This window comes from Salvelinus namaycush, chromosome 17 (assembly GCF_016432855.1).
Source record: "Salvelinus namaycush isolate Seneca chromosome 17, SaNama_1.0, whole genome shotgun sequence".
Lineage (NCBI taxonomy): Eukaryota > Metazoa > Chordata > Actinopteri > Salmoniformes > Salmonidae > Salvelinus > Salvelinus namaycush.
The window spans coordinates 31,194,384-31,217,268 of record NC_052323.1 but is presented as its reverse complement, the minus strand read 5'-3'; the positions used below and the strand labels follow the sequence as shown (position 1 = coordinate 31,217,268).

The 22,885-nt window shown below is 45.4% G+C and overlaps 1 protein-coding gene across 2 annotated transcripts in view; it reads left to right on the top strand.

The window, feature by feature from the left end:
• Window positions 1-22,885, top strand: part of LOC120062532 (glucocorticoid receptor-like) — a 73,243-nt gene that overhangs the window by 43,368 nt on the left and 6,990 nt on the right. Inside the window, exons 4-9 of one of the 2 annotated variants that reach the window (XM_039012577.1) lie at window positions 11,550-11,713; window positions 12,902-13,018; window positions 14,918-15,199; window positions 15,325-15,469; window positions 16,131-16,261; window positions 16,819-16,976. In XM_039012577.1, the coding sequence (XP_038868505.1) occupies window positions 11,550-11,713; window positions 12,902-13,018; window positions 14,918-15,199; window positions 15,325-15,469; window positions 16,131-16,261; window positions 16,819-16,976 (997 nt within the window). Of the gene's footprint in view, window positions 1-11,549; window positions 11,714-12,901; window positions 13,019-14,917; window positions 15,200-15,324; window positions 15,470-15,549; window positions 15,677-16,130; window positions 16,262-16,818; window positions 16,977-22,885 lie in introns of those variants that run through there. The other variant, XM_039012578.1, reaches the window with a different exon arrangement.

The following is a 22,885-nucleotide window of genomic DNA, read 5'->3' as shown; positions in this document are numbered from 1 at the left end:
TTGTATAGTTTTGGTCAGAAACTGTACAAAATGTTTGCATGCGGTCAATAGCATTTAGTTAGCATTCTCCATGTGATTTTAGATGTACTTAGTAGAGGATTAATCGGGGCCGATTTCAAGTTTTCATAACAATCGGAAATCGGTATTTTGGGCGCCGATTTGCCGTTTTTTATTTTTTTACACCTTTATTTCATCTTTATTTAACTAGGCAAGTCAGTTAAGAACACATTCTTATTTTCAATGACGGCCTAGGAACGTTCTAGCTCGTTCAGGGGCAGAACGACAGATTTTTAACCTTGTCAGCTCGGGGGATCCAATCTTGCAACCTTACAGTTAACTAGTCCAATGCTCTAACACCTGATTACATTGCACTCCACGAGGAGCCTGCCTGTTGGCGAATGCAGTAAGCTAAGGTAAGTTGCTAGCTAGCATTAAACTTATCTTATAAAAAACAATCAATCAATGACTGTCATTGCTCCAATGTGTACTTAACCATAAACATCAATGCCTTTCTTAAAATTAATACACAAGTATATATTTTTAAACCTGCATATTTAGCTAAAAGAAATCCAGGTTAGCAGGCAATATTAACCAGGTGAAATTGTGTCATTTCTCTTGCGTTCATTGCACACAGAGTCAGGGTATATGCAACAGTTTGGGCCGCCTGGCTCTTTGCGAACTAATTTGCCAGAATTTTACGTAATTATGACATAACATTGAAGGTTGTGCAATGTAACAGGAATATTTAGACTCATGGATGCCACCCGTTAGATAAAATACGGAACGGAATAAACGTTTTGTTTTCGAGGTGATAGTTTCCGGATTAGTCAAAGGTATATGGTTTAGAGAGAAATAGTCGACGCGTTATAATTCCTGTAATAATTTGCGGCTGAACTTGAAAGGGGTTCCTTCGTTATTTTACCGTTCATGTCTTCCATAGAGAATGTCTTGATCTACTTCAAATAAGGTCTGTGTTTCGTGCTTAAACCGCCTCGACGTTTTGATACCCGTGTAAATCTCACTAGGATAAGGTAACGTTTGTCAACATATTTTCATAAATCCACTCTACAATTTTTTTTTATCTTCGCTTATATTTAGCCAATATTGATCAGAGTTACCTTGTCCTATGGATATCTACACAGTTATAAAATTGGCAAGGTGGTGTAAGCCTACACGAAACACAGACCTTATTTTAAGTGAATCTAAAAATATCCTATGGAATAAATGAAGGAACCGCTTTTCAGATTTTGCTAGAAGGTGTCATGAGAATTATGACTCGCACTTTGGTCGTCAATTCTTACCATGCCTATTATTAAAATAGGATTTCCTGCATATAGAAATGACAGTTTTTGTTTTCAACATTCATCACAGGTAATTTAAACTCTATTTTTATTCAAACAGTTGAGAGTATTTGTCTCCTAAGCAGACTCTTCAGTATCATTGTCACTTCAGAGCTGTGTGTGTATTTATGTATTATATTAAGTTAAAATAAGTGTTCATTGTTCATTCAGTATTGTTGCAATTGTCATTATTACAAAAATGTGTGTGTATGATATATATATAAAACATTTTTTTAATATATATATATATATATATATATATATATATATATATATAAATCGCAATCGGTATCGGCGTTGAAAAATCATAATCGGTCGACCTCTAGTACTTAGCATTGCTAACCTTTTGGATTACAGAGTATCAGTGGGGTTTGAAAACGGCACCCCACTGCCGGTTTTACCGAGGATCCCGGTATGGCACAAGGTCTGTATGAAGGTATGACCATCTGGATACTGCTCAAGCCTAGATAGAGGTAGATATGTATAGAGGTAAGGTGACTAGGCATCAGGATATACTGTATGATAAAAAGAGTAGAAGCAAAGTATAAATATGATTGGAATCTGTGTGGGTAGCTGGACAGGTAGGATGACTGACAATAGTGAAGGTGAACAGGTGGTCACGGGTCAGGTGACAGAGGAATGGATGAGACTGAGGCAGGAATTCCTTTAACCATAAAGTGGTATATTTACTGGGTAGTCTGTCTGTGCTGCATAACAAAGGAAACAGAACAACATCAAATTCAAAATCATAACAATCATTCTCATTATTAACAGAATGAGGTCATTCCGCAATAAGGTTCCATAGGAATTCAATATGAAGCAGAATGTAGTCATTTAGGATCATAACCGTTCATCATAATCATGAGCATGATAATGCAAATAAATAAATCATTTATTCAATCTATAATCAATTTGATATCAGAATTGATCAATTCAGCAAATAATTACGTTTCATATTTCATCCTTCCAGGTTAGTCTTCATATGTACATGTCATTTCATTACATTTTAACCATATATCAATGGCATAATTGGCCTGTGATGATCTGTAGGGCCGTGGTCATTGTCCGTTGACGTAACACAATAGGTTTGAAGCGTGGAGCTCAAGCGTGCAGCTCTGCGGTAATAACTAAACAATAACTGATGGCCCACTCTCCCGATCGCAACATAGTTCAGAGGAAAGGTAACAGATTCGGTGGACTTAACGTGGATTCATGGACGCACAGAATGTTTGGATTAGACGAAGTTGAGGAGGGGAAGGCAGCGAGAAAGCAGCGAGGTCGGGCAATGGCGATTTCCTCCTTTTAATGAGTTGAGATCTGTCAGACATTTCCACCTGACCTAATTAAAGCGCCCCTGCCCCAGCTGAGCAAGTGGCCATGAATTAAAGGACGATTCCACCAACTCCATGGGCCTTTCTACAAGTGTATATGATTTTGTGTGTGTGTGTAGAGTCAGTATAAATGTGTGTGCATGTTATGTGTGTGTGTGTGTGTGTGTGTGCGCAAATGAAGTGTGTGAGTGTGTGTTGGAGTGTCAGTGTGCGTGAGTACATAGAGTCCTGTGGATGTGCATATAGAGAGTGCAAAAATAAGAGTAAACTCATAGTCCGTGTAGCCATTTTGTTAGCTATTTATTTAGCTGTCTTATTGGCTTGGGAGTAGAAGCTGCTCAGGTGCCTGTTGGTGTCAGACTTAATGGACCGTTATGGCTTGCCGTGCGGAAGCAGAGAGAACAGTCTTGGCTTAAGTGGTTGGAGTGTAATATGTCAAATGAGTTTCGAATTTAGAATGGCACATTTATCAAATGGGCAAGACAAAAAATACATGTTATCCATATGCACTGGAATAGAAAATGGAGACCACTTTCCCGCAAGCTACACCTATAATTTCACTGCACCACAGGTGATATTCAGCCCAAACTCTGTATGCCATGGGCTTTCCAACCCTGTTCCTGCAGATACCCAGTGCTTTAATTTGGGAAACCAATTGAAATCTGTTTGGGAACATCGATAGCACTCTGTTTTCACAACGAAACATATTTCATTAAACTGTTGACAGCCCTTCGCTCTGCGCGGTGGAGAAAAGAATGAAGGAGAGGAGATGGAAACTCACGGAGATGAGATATTCTGTAGCTAAAGATATTGTCAGCCTATTAATTAGGATTTTTTTTAAATGCCCTATTACTAGACTATTCCAAATCAAATACAAATTCACTTTAATTGTAGGCTAAACCTGAATTCGTTTAATTTAGGCTAGACCAATTATGTACCAAATATCTTAATCAGTATTTTTTTATATATTTTTCTGCAGTTTGTAATATTCAGTGTGCTATGTATTGTATAATGGCACAATCATTATTTTAATTCTGTTTTTGGGGGGGGCTTGGGCTCATTTATAGGCCTATGAATATGCATAAGCTCTAATATGCATTTGGATGTTTTTAATTAATCATCACCTTAGAAAGCACTGTCCATTTCGTTGTTAGGCTTTGAAACAACATCCACAACGACCATGTTTTCCCACTCAGTTTCAACCTGTTGTTGAACTTCTTTCTTCACATGTATCAATCACAGTGAGGTGAGTTTTAAAAAGCATGATACTGTTTTGATGATGTTTGATGTAATTTTCAATTTTATTTGCATTGGTGTCAGAGTGATTAGAGAGACAATAGAGCCCTGAGTACCAGGCCATTAGGACCTGATGGAGGGACAATAGAGCCCTGAGTACCAGGCCATTAGGACCTGATGGAGGGACAATAGAGCCCTGAGAACCAGGCCATTAGGACCTGATAGAGGGACAGTAGAACCCTGAGTACCAGACCATTAGGACCTGATGGAGAGACAATAGAGCCCTGAGTACCAGACCATTAGGACCTGATGGAGGGACAATAGAGCCCTGAGTACCAGGCCATTAGGACCTGATGGAGGGACAGTAGAACCCTGAGTACCAGACCATTAGGACCTGATGGAGAGACAATAGAGCCCTGAGTACCAGACCATTAGGACCTGATGGAGGGACAATAGAGCCCTGAGTACCAGACCATTAGGACCTGATGGAGGGACAATAGAGCCCTGAGTACCAGGCCATTAGGACCTGGAGGGACAATAGAGCCCTGAGTACCAGGCCATTAGCGACCTGATGATCGTTAACGAGTTGGGTAACCTAATGCATGTCCAGAGTGAATAAGAGGAGATTACATAACTCAGCGGTCACATAGAATTTTACTGCGGCCGTGACTCATGACTGCCGGTGTGGCGGTAATACGGTCACAGCAACAGCCCTAATCTTTTCAGCCTCCTGAAGGGGAAGAGGCGCTGCCGTGCCCTCTTCATGACTGTGTGTGTGTGATGCTGATATGAACACCCAATAGAAAAGAGAAATTCTGGTTAGAGGAAGTATTTTTAAAAGAATTGCCTGGGTTGGATTTTGGCTAGGCTACGTTAAAGCAAGGTCAAAAAATATGCTTCATTATTTGAAGTAAAGGAAGTAAAGGAGAATGTTCAGGTTTCAAACAAGCTCACATTACAAAGTGGTGGGTGACGCGCTGATAGCCTGCCTACAGTTGACTATAGCCTGTCGATCGGTAAATAGGTCAATGGAACGCAGACCGTGGGGGATAGAAGGATGCCGGATTGGCGTCCTTCTATTCAACAAATCTAGTCTAACAATAGAGGATATCCATCAAATGGCTTATGATTGATGTACCACAATGTGCTTAATAAAGTCAGATTTGGATATATTTGGCTGTTTTCGCTGCATAATATTTAAAGTTGTTCCTTTTCAGGTTTAGAAGAAGTGACTGCTAAATGCTAACTCCCGTTCGTATAAGCTGGTAGCATAGCAGGCATACAGTACATCTGGAAAGTATTCAGACCTCTTGACTTTTTCCACATTTTGTTACGTTACAGTCTTATTCTGAAGAGCAGCTCCGTCTTGTCGCGGTTGAGCTTGAGGTGGTGGGCCGACATCCAAGCTGAGATATCTGCCAGGCACGCAGAGATGTGTGTCGCCACCAGGGTGTCAGTTGGGAGGGAAGGAAAAAAGTAGTTGAGTGTCATCCACATAGCAATGATAGGAGAGACCATGTCAGGATATGACAGAGCCGAGTGACTTAGTGTATAGAGAAAAGCGGAGGGGGGCCTAGAACAGAGCCCTGGGGAACACCAGTAGTGAGTGCGTGGTGCAGACACAGATCCCCTCCACGTCACCTGGTAGGAGCTTCCCAACCAAAGTGGTTGACAGTCATCCGCAGAGAGGGAGGATGGAGGGGGCGGAACATTAAGGAGCAGGTGGAAAAGAGGTTCCTAGGGTTAGAGGAAGAAGCTTGAAATTTAGAGTGATAGAAAGTAACTTTAGCAGCTCATACAAATTAAGATAAGGTATGGAGGAGGGAGAAAAAGGATGATAGGTCCTCTGGAAGTTTAGTTTTCCTCCCTTTTTGCTCAGCTGTCTGCAGCCCTGTTCTGTAAGTTCGCAATGAGTCATTCAGCCACGGAGTAGGAAGCAACGGCCAATCCGGGCAGGGAAGAAAGGGGACAGTGCGAGTCATAGGATGTGGAAAGAGAGGAGAGTAGCGTCAAAGAGGCAGAATCAGGAGGGAGATGGATTTAGCAGAAGGGAGAGATGATGGAGAGAGTAGTGGGGGAGAGAGTGAAGATTGTAACGGTGCATGACCATCTGAGTAGGAGCTGACTCGGTAGGGTTGGAGGAGAGGGAGACAGAAAAGGAAACAAAGTAGTGATCAGAGACCTAGGGGGGGGGGGGGGGGGGGGGGGGGGGGGGGGTTACAGTGAGATTAGTAGGAGAACAGGGACCTGGAGGGGGGTTGCAGTGAGATTAGTAGAACAGCCTCTAGTAAAATATAAGGTCAAGCATATTGTCTGCCTTGTGAGTGGGAGGGGACTGGGAAAGGGTGAGGTCAAACATATTGTCTGCCTTGTGAGTGGGAGGGGACTGGGAAAGGGTGAGGTCAAACATATTGTCTGCCTTGTGAGTGGGAGGGGACTGGGAAAGGGTGAGGTCAAAAGAAGCAAGGAGGGGAAAGAAAGAGTTAATCGACGGCAGACATTGGGAGGTTGAAGTCTCCCAGTACGAAGAGCGTTGAGCCATCGTCAGGAAATGATCTTATCAAGGTGTCAAGCTCATTGAGCTCTAAGAGCACCTGGTTGGCGAAAGATGACAATGTTAAGCTTTAGTGGATAAGTGACAGCATGGAATTCAAATGAGGACCTAGACAGGTGAGAGAGGGAGAAAAGAGAAAATCTCCACTTAGGATGAGTAGCCGTGTGCCACCACCGCGATGACCAGATGCTCTCGGACTATGAGTGAAAACAGAGCAGCTGGAGTAGCCGTGTTCTCTGGGGTGATCCATGTCTCCGTCGGGGTCAACAAGTCTATTGACGGGCCTCCCGGGTGGCGCAGTGGTCTAGGGCACTGCATCGCAGTGCTAGCTGCGCCACCAGAGTCTCTGGGTTCGCGCCCAGGCTCTGTCACAGCCGGCCACGACCGGGAGGTCCGTGGGGCGACGCACAATTGGCCTAGCGTCGTCCGGATTAGGGAGGTAGGGATATCCTTGTCTCATCGCGCTCCAGCGACTCCTGTGGCGGGCCGGGCGCAGTGCGCGCTAACCAAGGGGGCCAGGTGCACGGTGTTTCCTCCGACACATTGGTGCGGCTGGCTTCCGGGTTGGAGGCGCGCTGTGTTATGAAGCAGTGCGGCTTGGTTGGGTTGTGCTTCGGAGGACGCATGGATTTCGACCTTCGTCTCTCCCAAGCCCGTACGGGAGTTGTAGCGATGAGACAAGATAGTAATTACTAGCGATTGGATACCACGAAAATTGGGGAGAAAAGGGGATAAAATAAAATAATAAATATTTTAAAAAATAATATTTTTTAAAGTCTATTGACCGAAGGGCAGCGTAGGGTGACATGAACTCTGCGTTCTTAACTGCAGATCGGCAGTTCCAAACGCTGCTGGAGACCAGGAAATCCATATTGGTAGTCTGCGCATGGTACACTAAATTAGAAAGGTTGCAGCCAGTGGGTGGAGAGTGTCTGTGGGGAGTAGGCTTTACTGAGTAAACATAATAAACACTGCAGAAAGTTTCATTACAATTAGCCTAATATTGTTTTACTTGGTGCTGGTAGTTTGAAAGAGTTTGACTTCCTCTGTCTTCTTCTCTGTCTCTCCTTGTACTATAGTCAACTCTGTGGGGAATGTAAGAGCTTCCTGTAGCCTTGAAGCTCTGCTCTGCTCAGAGCAGCATTTGGTTTCACATAGGAAATTCTGTCTCACCACTTTGTCATGCAACCCTGATTGATGTAGTCCTGCCAACCCGGAAAAACACATTTCATATTTCTGGCCTCTCATCGTCTTGTGTTCCAAAAGGCGTACTGTTTACTGCACATTGCACTACTTTTGACCTGGACCCATATAACACCCTACTGTCTGTATGTTCCCTATATAGTATACTACCCAATAGGGGTCTGTAGTGCAATATATAAGGAATAGGATGCCATTTGGAACACAGACAATGAGAAGCCAGAAATATGAAATGTTTGGTGCCATTTCGGGCGTAGCCAAGGTCAAGCCCACGGTATGGTGGATGCACAGCCCAGCCCAGTATAAGTCGGTTCAGCTCAGCTCATCAGTGTGTAAAGGGTTGTAGTGTCACACGGTCAGGGTCAGAACCACAGCGGCTCTGAGCAGGATCATGATGGCTCTGTTGTTGTTGGGACTGGCAGCAGCAGAGTTCAGGTCGTCTGCTCATCCAGGTTATTTATACTGCTGGACTGGTTATTTATACTGCTGGACTGGTTATTTATACTGCTGGACTGGTTATTTATACTGCTGGACTGGTTATTTATACTGCTGGACTGGTTATTTATACTGCTGGACTGGTTATTTATACTGCTGGACTGGTTATTTATACTGCTGACTGGTTATTTATACTGCTGGACTGGTTATTTATACTGCTGACTGGTTATTTATACTGCTGGACTGGTTATTTATACTGCTGAGTGTTGCTGGACTGGTTAGTTATATTGCTGAGTGTTGCTGGACTGGTTAGTTATACTGCTGAGTGTTGCTGGACTGGTTAGTTATATTGCTGAGTGTTGCTGGACTGGTTAGTTATACTGCTGAGTGTTGCTGGACTGGTTAGTTATACTGCTGAGTGTTGCTGGACTGGTTATTTATACTGCTGAGTGTTGCTGGACTGGTTAGTTATATTGCTGAGTGTTGCTGGACTGGTTAGTTATACTGCTGAGTGTTGCTGGACTGGTTAGTTATACTGCTGAGTGTTGCTGGACTGGTTAGTTATACTGCTGAGTGTTGCTGGACTGGTTAGTTATACTGCTGAGTGTTGCTGGACTGGTTAGTTATACTGCTGAGTGTTGCTGGACTGGTTAGTTATACTGCTGAGTGTTGCTGGACTGGTTAGTTATACTGCTGAGTGTTGCTGAACTGGTTAGTTATACTGCTGAGTGTTGCTGGACTGGTTAGTTATACTGCTGAGTGTTGCTGGACTGGTTAGTTATACTGCTGAGTGTTGCTGGACTGGTTAGTTATACTGCTGAGTGTTGCTGGACTGGTTATTTATACTGCTGAGTGTTGCTGGACTGGTTGACTGAAGTCACTCCTTTGATCCATAGACCGAACTGACTCGGACTCCCTTGGCTGAGTGTTTAAAGCCTGCATCTTAAATGGCACCCGATTCCTCCATATAGTGCCTTTACTGGTCAAACATGGTGCAGCAGGTGCACTATATATGATATGGAAAGGAGACAGACAGACAGGCTTGTTGGCCTGCTCAGTGCTTATTAGTAGTATTAATAGGCCTGCTTAGCAGTAGTAGTAGTAGTACTAGGCCTGCTTAGTAGTAGTATTACTAGGCCTGCTTAGCAGTAGTAGTAGTAGTACTAGGCCTGCTTAGTAGTAGTATTACTAGGCCTGCTTAGCAGTAGTACTAGGCCTGCTTAGTAGTAGTAGTAGGCCTGCTTAGTAGTAGTAGTAGTAGTAGTAGTAGTAGTACTAGGCCTGCTTAGTAGTAGTAGTACTAGGCCTGCTTAGTAGTAGTAGTACTAGGCCTGCTTAGTAGTAGTAGTACTAGGCCTGCTTAGTAGTAGTAGTACTAGGCCTGCTTAGTAGTAGTAGTAGTAGTACTAGGCCTGCTTAGCAGTAGTAGTAGTATTACTAGGCCTGCTTAGTAGTAGTACTAGGCCTGCTTAGTAGTAGTACTAGGCCTGCTTAGTAGTAGTAGTAGTAGTAGTAGTAGTACTAGGCCTGCTTAGTAGTAGTAGTACTAGGCCTGCTTAGTAGTAGTAGTACTAGGCCTGCTTAGTAGTAGTAGTAGTAGTACTAGGCCTGCTTAGTAGTAGTAGTAGTAGTACTAGGCCTGCTTAGTAGTAGTAGTAGTACTAGGCCTGCTTAGTAGTAGTAGTAGTAGTACTAGGCCTGCTTAGTAGTAGTAGTAGTACTAGGCCTGCTTAGTAGTAGTAGTAGTACTAGGCCTGCGTAGTAGTAGTAGTAGTACTAGGCCTGCTTAGTAGTAGTAGTAGTACTAGGCCTGCTTAGTAGTAGTAGTAGTACTAGGCCTGCTTAGTAGTAGTAGTAGTACTAGGCCTGCTTAGTAGTAGTAGTAGTAGTACTAGGCCTGCTTAGTAGTAGTAGTAGTTTTATGCTCTGTGAGTGCTGCTCTGTCTAAGCAGCTTAGACTAAGGCCTACATCTAATGGTTCCCTATATTTCTCCATACAGTCCCCTAATAGTGTCATTTGAGAAGCAGGCGGTGACTTCTAAAAGTCTCAGATCAGATGAAGGTAGACCAGATGTTTGTGTTGTGGCAGACAGATGAGGTTTGCTGCTGCTGTGGCATAGTGCTCTGAGTCAGTGTTGCCCTGTCTCAGTGCAGTGGGCGTAGGCTCAGAGGAAGGAAGTAGCTGCACATTACTGCAGCAACGAACAGCTCCACCTAGTGGTGTGTTTGGGAAAGGGCACCTCAAACAGAAAACATTTCTTATTTAACTAGGCAAGTCAGTTAAGAACAAATTCTTATTTACAATGACAGCCTACTGGGGAACAGTGTAGTACTACCTTGTTCAGGGGCAGAATGACAGATTTTTTTACTTTGTCAGCTCAGGGATTCGATCCCACAACCTTTCGGATACTGGCCCAACGCTCTAACCACTAGACTACCTGCCATCTCAACATGTTGAGAAACCTTCAGAATCAGATGATATAGAACAGACAGGCCTCTCTGACATGTAGAGAAAGGGATCGTGGTAGCTCTATTCATGACATTTCTATCTGCTACAATTCCGTATTTTTATATCTTTATTTAACTAGGCAAGTCAGTTAAGAACACATTCTTACTTTCAATGACGGCCTAGGTACAGTGGGTTAACTGCCTTGATCAGGGGCAGAATGACAGATTTTTACCTTGTCAGCTCAGGGATTCAATCTTGCAACCTTTCGGTTACCAGTCCAACGCTCTAACCACTAGGCTACCCTGCCCGCTCCAATGCTTTGGATAGAATTCAAATAACTGTGATTCTAGGAACTGTTATGACGCCCTTTATGTATGGTGTTCCAACCACAGGTCTTTAGATGGCGTGGAGGCCATAGAGGACATTATTGACCCACAGTTAGATGTTTGTTCTTCGGATCTTGAAGGATAAGTGGTACATTTAGGACATTTCGGAGAAAAGAAACTCAACCAAAATAAACGTAATGATCTTATGCCAATATTTTGGTCAACTGAACAAAATGGAGACCAAAGTGTTTGTTTTGATCACTAGACCAAAAGGCCAAAATGTAGGAAATGTAACAACAGAAGTGTATGTTTAGCTCACATGATGTTGTTTGTAAAATAAAATAACCCCAGGCATGCTGTGAAACTGTAGAAGGTAATATTTTCAAGAGCAGAGGGAATGTGTTGAGTTCCCCTGTTGTTACTGTGTTCCAGCTCACAGAAAGTGTGAGGGCCACATGCTTCTGTGTGAGCTGTGAGACAGTTAAGAGAGTTTTCTCTGTGTCTGTGGGAATAGTGTCGGTATGTTTTCAGAATCCCAGAAGCATCATCATACTTGTTGCCAAGTTATTATTTTGTATTCGTTCAGAAAATTGCACTTGTTACTGACTCTAAACCCTCCTCCTCCCGCTCTCCTCTCTTCCCTGCTCTCCTCTCTTCCCTGCTCTCCTCTCAATGTAGTTCTACCTCCAGGCAGGGTGGTGGCGCTGCGTCGTGTACAACCCAGGGCAAGGCCGGGACCGCCCATAAGATCTGTCTGGTGTGTTCAGATGAGGCGTCCGGCTGTCACTACGGGGTGCTCACCTGCGGAAGCTGCAAGGTGTTCTTCAAGAGAGCCGTGGAAGGTACGGTGGCAAGGGGTGAGATGCTAGGACAATTGGTATGGTCTGGTCCCAGATCTGTTTTTACTATTTTTCCAAGTGGTGAGATGGTAGGACAACTGGTATGGTCTGGTCCCAGATCTGTTTTTACTATTTTTCCAAGTGGTGAGATGGCAGGACAACTGGTATGGTCTGGTCCCAGATCTGTTTTTACTATCTTACAAGTCGGCAGAAACGGATCTGGGACTGGGCTACCACTGGTGATGTGTGGTATATATCATGATACTTTCCTGTGATACAGTGGCAAGGAGTGAGATGGTAAGACACCTTGTACTATGGCGGCATGGAATGATGTTTGGTTTACGGTAGATACTGGCAAGGTAGGATGGCAAGGAGTGAGATGGTAAGACACCTTGTACTATGGCGGCATGGAATGATGTTTGGTTTACGGTAGATACTGGCAAGGTAGGATGGCAAGGAGTGAGATGGTAAGACACCTTGTACTATGGCGGCATGGAATTATGTTTGGTTTACGGTAGATACTGGCAAGGTAGGATGGCAAGGGGTGAGATGGTAAGACACCTTGTACTATGGCGGCATGGAATGATGTTTGGTTTACGGTAGATACTGGCAAGGTAGGATGGCAAGGAGTGAGATGGTAAGACACCTTGTACTATGGCGGCATGGAATGATGTTTGGTTTACGGTAGATACTGGCAAGGTAGGATGGCAAGGGGTGAGATGGTAAGACACCTTGTACTATGGCGGCATGGAATGATGTTTGGTTTACGGTAGATACTGGCAAGGTAGGATGGTAAGGGGTGAGATGGTAAGACACCTTGTACTATGGCGGCATGGAATGATGTTTGGTTTACGGTAGATACTGGCAAGGTAGGATGGCAAGGAGTGAGATGGTAAGACACCTTGTACTATGGCGGCATGGAATTATGTTTGGTTTACGGTAGATACTGGCAAGGTAGGATGGTAAGGGGTGAGATGGTAGGACAACTGGTGCTACTGGTACTGGTGCACAGCTGGTGACATGGAATGATGTACGGTAGGCATATCATGAATGATACTTGTCTGTGCGTGTTCGTATGAAGACCCTGCAGACATTTGATTTGCAGGTTGGAAGCTGATCCAGTGTGATTCAAGAAGAAAGAGGTACTTTATTCCATTTCTTTGTCATTCAAATTTTCTTCTGGTGTTTCAGGGCAGCACAACTACCTGTGTGCTGGGAGGAAGGACTGCATCATCGATAAGATCAGAAGGAAGAACTGTCCAGCCTGCCGCTTCCGCAAGTGTCTCATGGCAGGGATGAACCTGGAAGGTAAACTCTTTAACCTTGTTTTATTGTCTCATGGCAGGGATGAACCTGGAAGCTAAACTCTTTAACCTTGTTTTATTGTCTCATGGCAGGGATGAACCTGGAAGGTAAACTCTTTAACCTTGTTTTATTGTCTCATGGCAGGGATGAACCTGGAAGGTAAACTCTTTAACCTTGTTTTATTGTCTCATGGCAGGGATGAACCTGGAAGCTAAACTCTTTAACCTTGTTTTATTGTCTCATGGCAGGGATGAACCTGGAAGCTAAACTCTTTAACCTTGTTTTATTTTACAGATTCTATATTTGTTTGAATGTAAATTGGTGTACAGCTCCATCTATGACTACAAGCTCAAGTACCAGATACAAGTAGATACAGTGCCTTCAGAGAGTATTCAGACCCCTTGACTTTTTCCATATTTTGTTACGTTACAGCCTTATTCTAAAATGGAATAAATATATATTTAGCAGCAATCTACACACAATACCCCATAATGACAAAGCATGAGGTCAAAGGAATTGTCCGTAGAGCTCCGAGACAGGATTATGTCGAGGTACAGATCTGGGGAAGAGTACCAAAAGATTCCTGCAGCATTGAAGGTCCCCAAGAACACAGTGGTCTCCATTTTTAAATGGAAAAAGTTTGGAACCACCAAGACTCTTCCTAGAACTGGTCGCCCGGCCAAACTGAACAATCGAGGGAGAAGGGTCTTGGTCAGGGAGGTCACCAAGAACCCGATGGTCACTCTGACAGAGTTCCTCTGTGGAGATGGGAGAACCTTCTAGAAGGACAACTATCTCTGCAGCACTCCACCAATCAGGCCTTTATGGTAGAGTGGCCAGACGGAAGCCACTCCTCAGTAAAAGGCCCATGACAGCCCGCTTGGAGTTTTCCAAAAGGCACCTAAAGACTCTCAGACCATTAGAAACAAGATTCTCTGGTCTGATGAAACCAAGTTCCATTGAACTCTTTGGCCTGAATGCCAAGTGTCACGTCTGGAGGAAACCTGGCATCATCCCTACTGTGTAGCATGGGGGTGGCAGCATCATCCTGTGGGAATGTTTTTCAGCAGCAGGGACTGGGAGACTAGTCAGGAGTGAGGGAAAAGCGAGATCCTTGATGAAAACCTGCTCCAGAGCGCTCAGGACCTCAGACTGGGGTGAAGGTTCACCTTCCAACAGGTCAACGACCCTAAGCACACAGCCAAGACCAGTCTCTGAATGTCCCTGAGTGGCCCAGCCAGAGCCCGGACTTGAACCAGATCGAGCATCTCTGGAGAGACCTGAAAATAGCTGTGCAGCAACGCTCCCCATCCAACCTGACAGAGCTTGAGAGGATCTGCAGAGAAGAATTGAAGAAACTCCCCAAATACAGGTGTGCCAAGCTTGTAGAGTCATACCCAAGAAGACTCGAGGCTGTAATCGCTGCCAAAGGTGCTTCAACAAAGTACTGAGTAAAGGGATTAGTGTCCCGGTCCTTAAAAGTGGCAGCTTTAGCCTTTAGTGTGGATGTTGCCTGTAATCCATGGCTTCTGGTTGGGGTATGTACGTACTGTCACTGTGGGGACAATGTTATCGATGCACTTATTAAAGCTGCCCTACATGGCAGAACACTTTAGGAAGTTATGTAAATGTGAATTTTTGTTTTGTTTTTTGACAAAAATTTCAGAAAAACTGTTTTTGCTTTGACATTATGGGGTATTGTGTGTAGATTAATGGGGGGGGGAGGGAGGGGACGATTTAATCATTTTTAGAATAAGGCTGTAACGTAGCACAATGTAGAAAAGGTCAAGGGGTCTGAATACTCTCCGAAGGTACTGTATGTTAGTTTAACTGTTTTTTTATGATATCATGGTCACTCAATATACCTCCTCTCTCCCTCCCTTCCTCTCTCCTTCGCTACAGCTCGTAAAACTAAGAAGCTGAACCGTTTAAAGGGTGTGCAGCAGCCCACCATGGCCGAGCTGACCCCCCGTCCGCTCCCAGAGGCCAGGTCGCTGGTCCCCAAGTCCATGCCCCAGCTCACCCCCACCATGCTGTCTCTACTAAAGGCCATCGAGCCAGACACCATCTACTCTGGCTACGACGGCACCCTGCCAGACACCTCCACACGCATCATGACCACCCTCAACAGGCTGGGGGGACGACAGGTGGTATCAGCCGTCAAGTGGGCCAAGTCTCTGCCAGGTACTACTATTTCTAAGAGACACTGTTGGAAACCTGCACAGTATCTACCATAGACAGCAGTACTACAGTATCATCAGGGAAATGGAACCTTTAGTCATTCAGTGTTCTGTTATCTTCCCCTGCAGGGTTCCGGAACCTTCACCTGGACGACCAGATGACTCTGCTGCAGTGTTCCTGGTTGTTCCTCATGTCCTTCGGCCTGGGCTGGAGGTCCTACCAACAGTGTGACGGGAACATGCTCTGCTTCGCTCCAGACCTCGTCATCAATCAGTATGTCTATTTATCTGTCGGCCTAAGTCTCTGTCTGTCTGCAAGTCTCGTTCTCTCTCCTGTCTCTCTCTCCTCATCAGGGACCGTATGAAGCTGCCCTACATGGCAGACCAGTGTGACATCATCACTAACATGCCTGTCTCTCCTCATCAGGGACCGTATGAAGCTGCCCTACATGGCAGACCAGTGTGACATCATCACTAACATGCCTGTCTCTCCTCATCAGGGACCGTATGAAGCTGCCCTACATGGCAGACCAGTGTGACATCATCACTAACATGCCTCTCTCTCCTCATCAGGGACCGTATGAAGCTGCCCTACATGGCAGACCAGTGTGACATCATCACTAACATGCCTGTCTCTCCTCATCAGGGACCGTATGAAGCTGCCCTACATGGCAGACCAGTGTGACATCATCACTAACATGCCTCTCTCTCCTCATCAGGGACCGTATGAAGCTGCCCTACATGGCAGACCAGTGTGACATCATCACTAACATGCCTCTCTCTCCTCATCAGGGACCGTATGAAGCTGCCCTACATGGCAGACCAGTGTGACATCACTAACATGCCTCTCTCTCCTCATCAGGGACCGTATGAAGCTGCCCTACATGGCAGACCAGTGTGACATCATCACTAACATGCCTCTCTCTCCTCATCAGGGACCGTATGAAGCTGCCCTACATGGCAGACCAGTGTGAACAGATGTTGAAGATCTCCAGTGAGTTTGTCAGACTGCAGGTGTCTCATGACGAGTATCTGTGTATGAAGGTTCTGCTGCTGCTCAGCACCGGTGAGTCTCAGCCCCTCTTTTACTTTGACCTTTCACACTTGAGTCCATAACTATGTGCCAACCTATTTCCTGATTGATGGCTGTGTGTTCCTGGGTTTTTACTGTTGTTTTTCATGTTGATCCTGACATTGGGATGTCAGAAGGAAAGTTTCCTGTTTCATCTTATTGTATTTTCACTTTACATTTTCAACGTAACAGTGCATTCGGAAAGTATTCAGACCCCTTGACTTTTTCCACATTTTGTTATGTTGCAGCCTTATTCTAAAATTGATTTTTTTTTAAATAAATAAAATGTTTTGTCCTCATCGTTCTACACACAATACCCCATAATGACAAAGCAAAAAACAATTTGATACATTTTAGAATAAGGCTGTAACGTAACAAAATGTGGAAAAAGTCAAAGGGTCTGAATACTTAGGCACTGTATAATGGAAGGGGACCTGCATAGGCATGACTTACTGGGTTAACACATTTCCTGTTATGTTCATCTTTAGTGCCAAAGGGGAAAAACACACACAGAGGTTGATGTATTATGTTGTCCCCCCCCCCCCCCCCAGTGCCAAAGGATGGTCTGAAAAGTCAGGCAGTGTTTGATGAGATCAGGATGTCCTACATCAAGGAGTTGGGGAAGGCCATCGTCAAGAGGGAGGAAAACTCCAGCCAGAACTGGCAACGCTTCTACCAGCTCACTAAGCTTCTTGACTCCATGCACGAGGTACACTTTAGATGTCTTCACGGGTCCAACAGACTCAAAATTCTGAAATAAGACCTGGGATCGGCGCCTAAATTCTGATTTTTTTCCCCCTTGGATATCAGTCGGGTCTGATATAATTGCCACTCGTCTCGAATATGTGCATTTAAAATTGATTTACCGTCTTGACCCGTACTCTGTTAATTTAATATTTGTGAGGTGATGTTATGTGTCAGCCAACTGCAACTCAAAATGTATAGCTTATTTCCAGCTGAAACCGGTTCTGGCTGCTCACCTCACATGTGCCTGCTGCTGAAGAGAGAGAGCGAGTGAGAGGAGCCTTGACCTAGACTACTGTTGATTGTGAAGATGCAGGCCTTTTATATTGAGGAGAAAAGAGTATAGTGAAAAGAATCCGACGGGGGGGAACGTCCTCTGGGACAAGTTAGAATATTGTAGTGGACAAAGATTAGAAAAACGTTTGCACTGCCAAATGGACTGTGTGCAACTCGCTATTCAGGTTTTTACTTTTATTTATTTATTTTCATTATTGTGTATCAGTTTTGATTTGTTGAGACATTTTTGTTGGCTAAATTAAGTTCTAACGGTCTTTTTAAATGTTGTGCTTCGTATTTAGTTTGAGGTGAAGGTTAAAACTAGGCCTGTTGTAAAAGAAATAGCATTAGGCTATTGCTGAGTAGGCCTACGGTAGGCACTCACCTTTGTTGGGAATTGCTGCAATATAGGCCTTTAAGGTTTTAAACCAGGTCATTAAATATGCAACAAGTGTTTTGTTTCATTCTGTTGAACCATTTTCTTTGGCCAAATTAAAAGTTCCAACTGTAATGTTGTGTTTACCGCAATATAATACAATTAGTTGTCTTGAAGGCACTGCACAACATGTAAATTCCTGTTGAACGCGGGAGAGCTCGTTTTGTTGTTTTTGGAAAATTTTCACAGTCTATTGAAAACGTTTGGTTACTAGCTAGCTACCTTTTGAGTTTGGATCCCACAACGCGGTTGGCATCAGTTGCTGGGATCGCTTCCAGTGATCCTGCCGACCAGCGGTCTCTCTATCACATGTAAAGGATATTTTAAATGAACAAAAAATTGTTCTACAAGCAGTTGTTACAACAACAAGAATATCGCTCCAAGTGTTTTGTCCAAAAACTGGTGGATTCAACTAATAAAAGAATGGACCTGACCAGAGGTCCAGGACCTGAAGAACAGCTTGCAGTTCTCCCAGGGTCAGCTCGATGAGTTGAAAGCAATCTGTAAGTCATTGAGAGAGGACATTAGTTCTGTAACAATGACAGAGAAATCAGATTATCTCGAGGGACAAACAAGGCTGAATAACATGGTTGTGGACAGAATTGCAGAATCTCCACGTGAAACCTGGACGGAGTCTGAGGACACAGTTAGGGAAATGATCTCGGAGAAACTGAAGATTGACGACAGGAAGATTTGAGGTGGAGCGCACCCACAGGACTGGAAACCCCACCACCGGCCTAGGTGACAGGCCGATAGTGGTCAAGTTTCTGAGGTTCAAGGACGAGGTAACTGTTCTGGAAAGAGACAAGAACTTGAGAGGAACGTACACCTTCTTCAACAAGGTCTATCCTGAAGCTGTGCACCAGAAGAGGAAAGAACTGATCCCAGCCATGAAAGCTATCAGAGCATGTGGGGACATTGCTTACATCCCCAATGACAAGCTCATTGTCCACCCTCCCTCCCAGAAGTCTGGAAGGGATGAGAGAGCCAAGTCTATGGGTTCGTAGCTTCAACCCCACAGCACACACACTTCCACACACCAACTGAATAATGGACTGCTGAATGTATGTTTTTTTTCTCTTGCTTTGTTTGCTCTTTTCCATATTATGTCGATCTCTGAGAAGCTACCTAGGAAAGGGCTGAAAATAGCCCATATTAATATATGTAGCCTTAGAAATAAGGTTAATGAAATCAAGAACTTGCTAACGTCAGATAACATTCATCTTGTGGTCCCGTGTGGCTCAGTTGGTAGAGCATGGCGCTTGCAACGCCAGGGTTGTGGGTGCAATTCCCACGGGGGGACCAGGGTTCAATTCCCACGGGGGGACCAGGATGAATATGTATGAACTTTCCAATTTGTAAGTCGCTCTGGATAAGAGCGTCTGCTAAATGACTTAAATGTAAATGTAAATCTTATGTGGATGATGTTAAAAATATTTGTTGGTCTGATGTGATTAATAAGGAACATACAGATGCTGCACTTGATGAATTTATGAAATTGCTTCTTCCAATTATTGATAAACATGCACCTGTTAAGAAACTGACTGTTAGAACTGTTAAGGCTCCATGGATTGAGGAGGAATTGAAAAACTGTATGGTTGAAAGAGATGGGGCAAAAGGAGTGGCTAATAAGTTTGGCTCCACATCTGACTGGCTGTTATTGTGAAGTGGAAATGTCTAGGAGCAACAACAAATCAGCCATGAAGTGGTAGGCCACACAAGCTCACAGAACGGGGTGGCCGATTGCTGAAGCGCATTGCATGTAAAAATCGTCTGTCCTCTGTTGCAACACTCATTACCGAGTTCCAAACTGCCTCTGGAAGAAACGTCAGCACAAGAATTGTTCGTTGGGAGCTTCATGAAATGGGTTTCCATGGGCGAGCAGCCGCAAACAAGCCTAAGATCACCATGTGCAATGCCAAGCGTCGGCTGGAGTGGTGTAAAGCTCGCCGGCAATGGACTGGAGCAGTGGAAACATGTTCTCTGCAGTCATGAATCACGCTTCACCATCTGGCAATCCGATGGACGAATATGTGTTTGGCAGATGCCAGGAGAACGCCCGCATGCATAGTACCAACTGTAAAGTTTGGTGGAGGCGGAATAATGATCTAGGGCTGTTTTCATGGTTCGGGCTAGGCCCATTAGTTCCAGTGAAGTGGAATCTTAACGCTACAGCATACAATGACATTCTATACGATTCTGTGCTTCCAACTTTGTGGCAACAGTTTGGGGAAGGCCCTTTCCTGTTTCAGCATGACAATGCCCCCATGCACAAAGTGAGGTCCATACAGAAATGGTTTGTTGATCGGTGTCAAAGAACTTGTATTTCAAGGCCTACAAACTCAGTGCCTCTTTGCTTGACATCATGGGGAAATCAAAAGAAATCAGCCAAGACTTAAAAAAAAAAAAAATTGTAGACCTCCACAAGTCTGGTTCATCCTTGGGAGCAATTTCCAAACGCCTGAAGGTACCACGTTCATCTGTACAAACAATAGTACGCAACTATTAACACCATGGGACCACGCAGCCGTCATAACGCTCAGGAAGGAGACGCGTTCTGTCTCCTAGAGATTAACGTACTTTGGTGCGAAAAGTGCAAATCAATCCCAGAACAACAGCAAAGGACCTTGTAAAGATGCTGGAGGAAACAGGTACAAAAGTATCTATATCCACAGTAAAACAAGTCCTATATAGACATAACCTGAAAGGCCACTCAGCAAGAAAGAAGCCACTGCTCCAAAACCGCCATAAAAAAGCCAGACTACGGTTTGCAACTGACATTTCACATTCTTAAAATAAAGTGGTGATCCTAACTGACCTAAGACAGGGAATTGTTACTAACATTAAATGTCAGTAATTGTGAAAAACTGAGTTTAACTGTATTTGGCTAAGTTGTATGTAAACTTCCGACTTCAACTGTATATATATATATTTATTTTGACTTGTTTATTTATATATATATATTATATATTATTATAATATCATACAGTTGAGGCTTATGCAATGCCCTGATGCATTTTGCATCAAATCTCCGACAGCTGAACTGAGAGGTGGACAATTATTGTTTTAGGAAAGTAAAAACTGAACCAGCACGGTTCTGTTTGGGTCTCTTTTTCCACCAGTCTTTTCCAAACGGGTCTGACTGTCCTCGGGTTCATTCGGAACTGGAGGTCTGTAGCTCAATGCTGTCTCCTGGTGGTCTGGGGCTCACTGCTGTCTCCTGGTGGTCTGGGGCTCACTGCTGTCTCCTGGTGGTCTGTAGCTCAATGCTGTCTCCTGGTGGTCTGGGGCTCACTGCTGTCTCCTGGTGGTCTGGGGCTCAATGCTGTCTCCTGGTGGTCTGGGGCTCACTGCTGTCTCCTGGTGGTCTGTAGCTCAATGCTGTCTCCTGGTGGTCTGGGGCTCACTGCTGTCTCCTGGTGGTCTGGGGCTCAATGCTGTCTCCTGGTGGTCTGGGGCTCAATGCTGTCTCCTGGAGGTCTGTGGCTCAATGCTGCCTCCTGGTGGTCTGGAGCTCAATGCTGCCTCCTGGAGGTCTGGAGCTCAATGCTGCCTCCTGGAGGTCTGGAGCTCAATGCTGTCTCCTGGAGGTCTGGAGCTCAATGCTGTCTCCTGGAGGTCTGGAGCTCAATGCTGTCTCCTGGAGGTCTGGAGCTCAATGCTGTCTCCTGGAGGTCTGGAGCTCAATGCTGTCTCTTGGAGGTCTGGAGCTCAATGCTGTCTCCTGGAGGTCTGGAGCTCAATGCTGTCTCCTGGAGGTCTGGAGCTCAATGCTGTCTCCTGGAGGTCTGGAGCTCAATGCTGTCTCCTGGAGGTCTGGAGCTCAATGCTGTCTCCTGGAGGTCTGGAGCTCAATGCTGTCTCCTGGAGGTCTGGAGCTCAATGCTGTCTCCTGGAGGTCTGGAGCTCAATGCTGTCTCCTGGAGGTCTGGAGCTCAATGCTGTCTCCTGGAGGTCTGGAGCTCAATGCTGTCTCCTGGAGGTCTGGAGCTCAATGCTGTCTCCTGGAGGTCTGGAGCTCAATGCTGTCTCCTGGAGGTCTGGAGCTCAATGCTGTCTCCTGGAGGTCTGGAGCTCAATGCTGTCTCCTGGAGGTCTGGAGCTCAATGCTGTCTCCTGGAGGTCTGGAGCTCAATGCTGTCTCCTGGAGGTCTGGAGCTCAATGCTGTCTCCTGGAGGTCTGGAGCTCAATGCTGCCTCCTGGTGGTCTGTAGCTCAATGCTGCCTCCTGGAGGTCTGTAGCTCAATGCTGTTTCCTGGAGGTCTGGAGCTCAATGCTGCCTCCTGGTGGTCTGGGGCTCAATGCTGTCTCCTGGTGGTCTGTGGCTCAATGCTGTCTCCTGGTGGTCTGGGGCTCAATGCTGTCTCCTGGTGGTCTGGGGCTCAATGCTGTCTCCTGGTGGTCTGTAGCTCAATGCTGTCTCCTGGTGGTCTGTAGCTCAATGCTGTCTCCTGGAGGTCTGGAGCTCAGTGCTGTCTCCTGGAGGTCTGGAGCTCAGTGCTGCCTCCTGGAGGTCTGGAGCTCAGTGCTGCTTCCTGGGGGTCTGGGGCTCTATGCTGTCTCCTGGAGGTCTGGGGCTCAATGCTGTCTCCTGGAGGTCTGTAGCTCAATGCTGTCTCCTGGAGGTCTGGAGCTCAGTGCTGTCTCCTGGAGGTCTGTAGCTCAGTGCTGTCTCCTGGTGGTCTGTAGCTCAGTGCTGTCTCCTGGTGGTCTGTAGCTCAATGCTGTCTCCTGGTGGTCTGTAGCTCAATGCTGCCTCCTGGAGGTCTGTAGCTCAATGCTGTCTCCTGGAGGTCTGTAGCTCAATGCTGTCTCCTGGTGGTCTGTAGCTCAATGCTGTCTCCTGGTGGTCTGTAGCTCAGTGCTGCCTCCTGGTGGTCTGGAGCTCAGTGCTGCCTCCTGGAGGTCTGGAGCTCAGTGCTGCCTCCTGGAGGTCTGGAGCTCAGTGCTGTTTCCTGGAGGTCTGGAGCTCAATGCTGCCTCCTGGTGGTCTGGGGCTCAATGCTGCCTCCTGGTGGTCTGGGGCTCAATGCTGTCTCCTGGTGGTCTGGGGCTCAATGCTGTCTCCTGGAGGTCTGGGGCTCAATGCTGTCTCCTGGAGGTCTGTAGCTCAATGCTGTCTCCTGGAGGTCTGGAGCTCAGTGCTGTCTCCTGGAGGTCT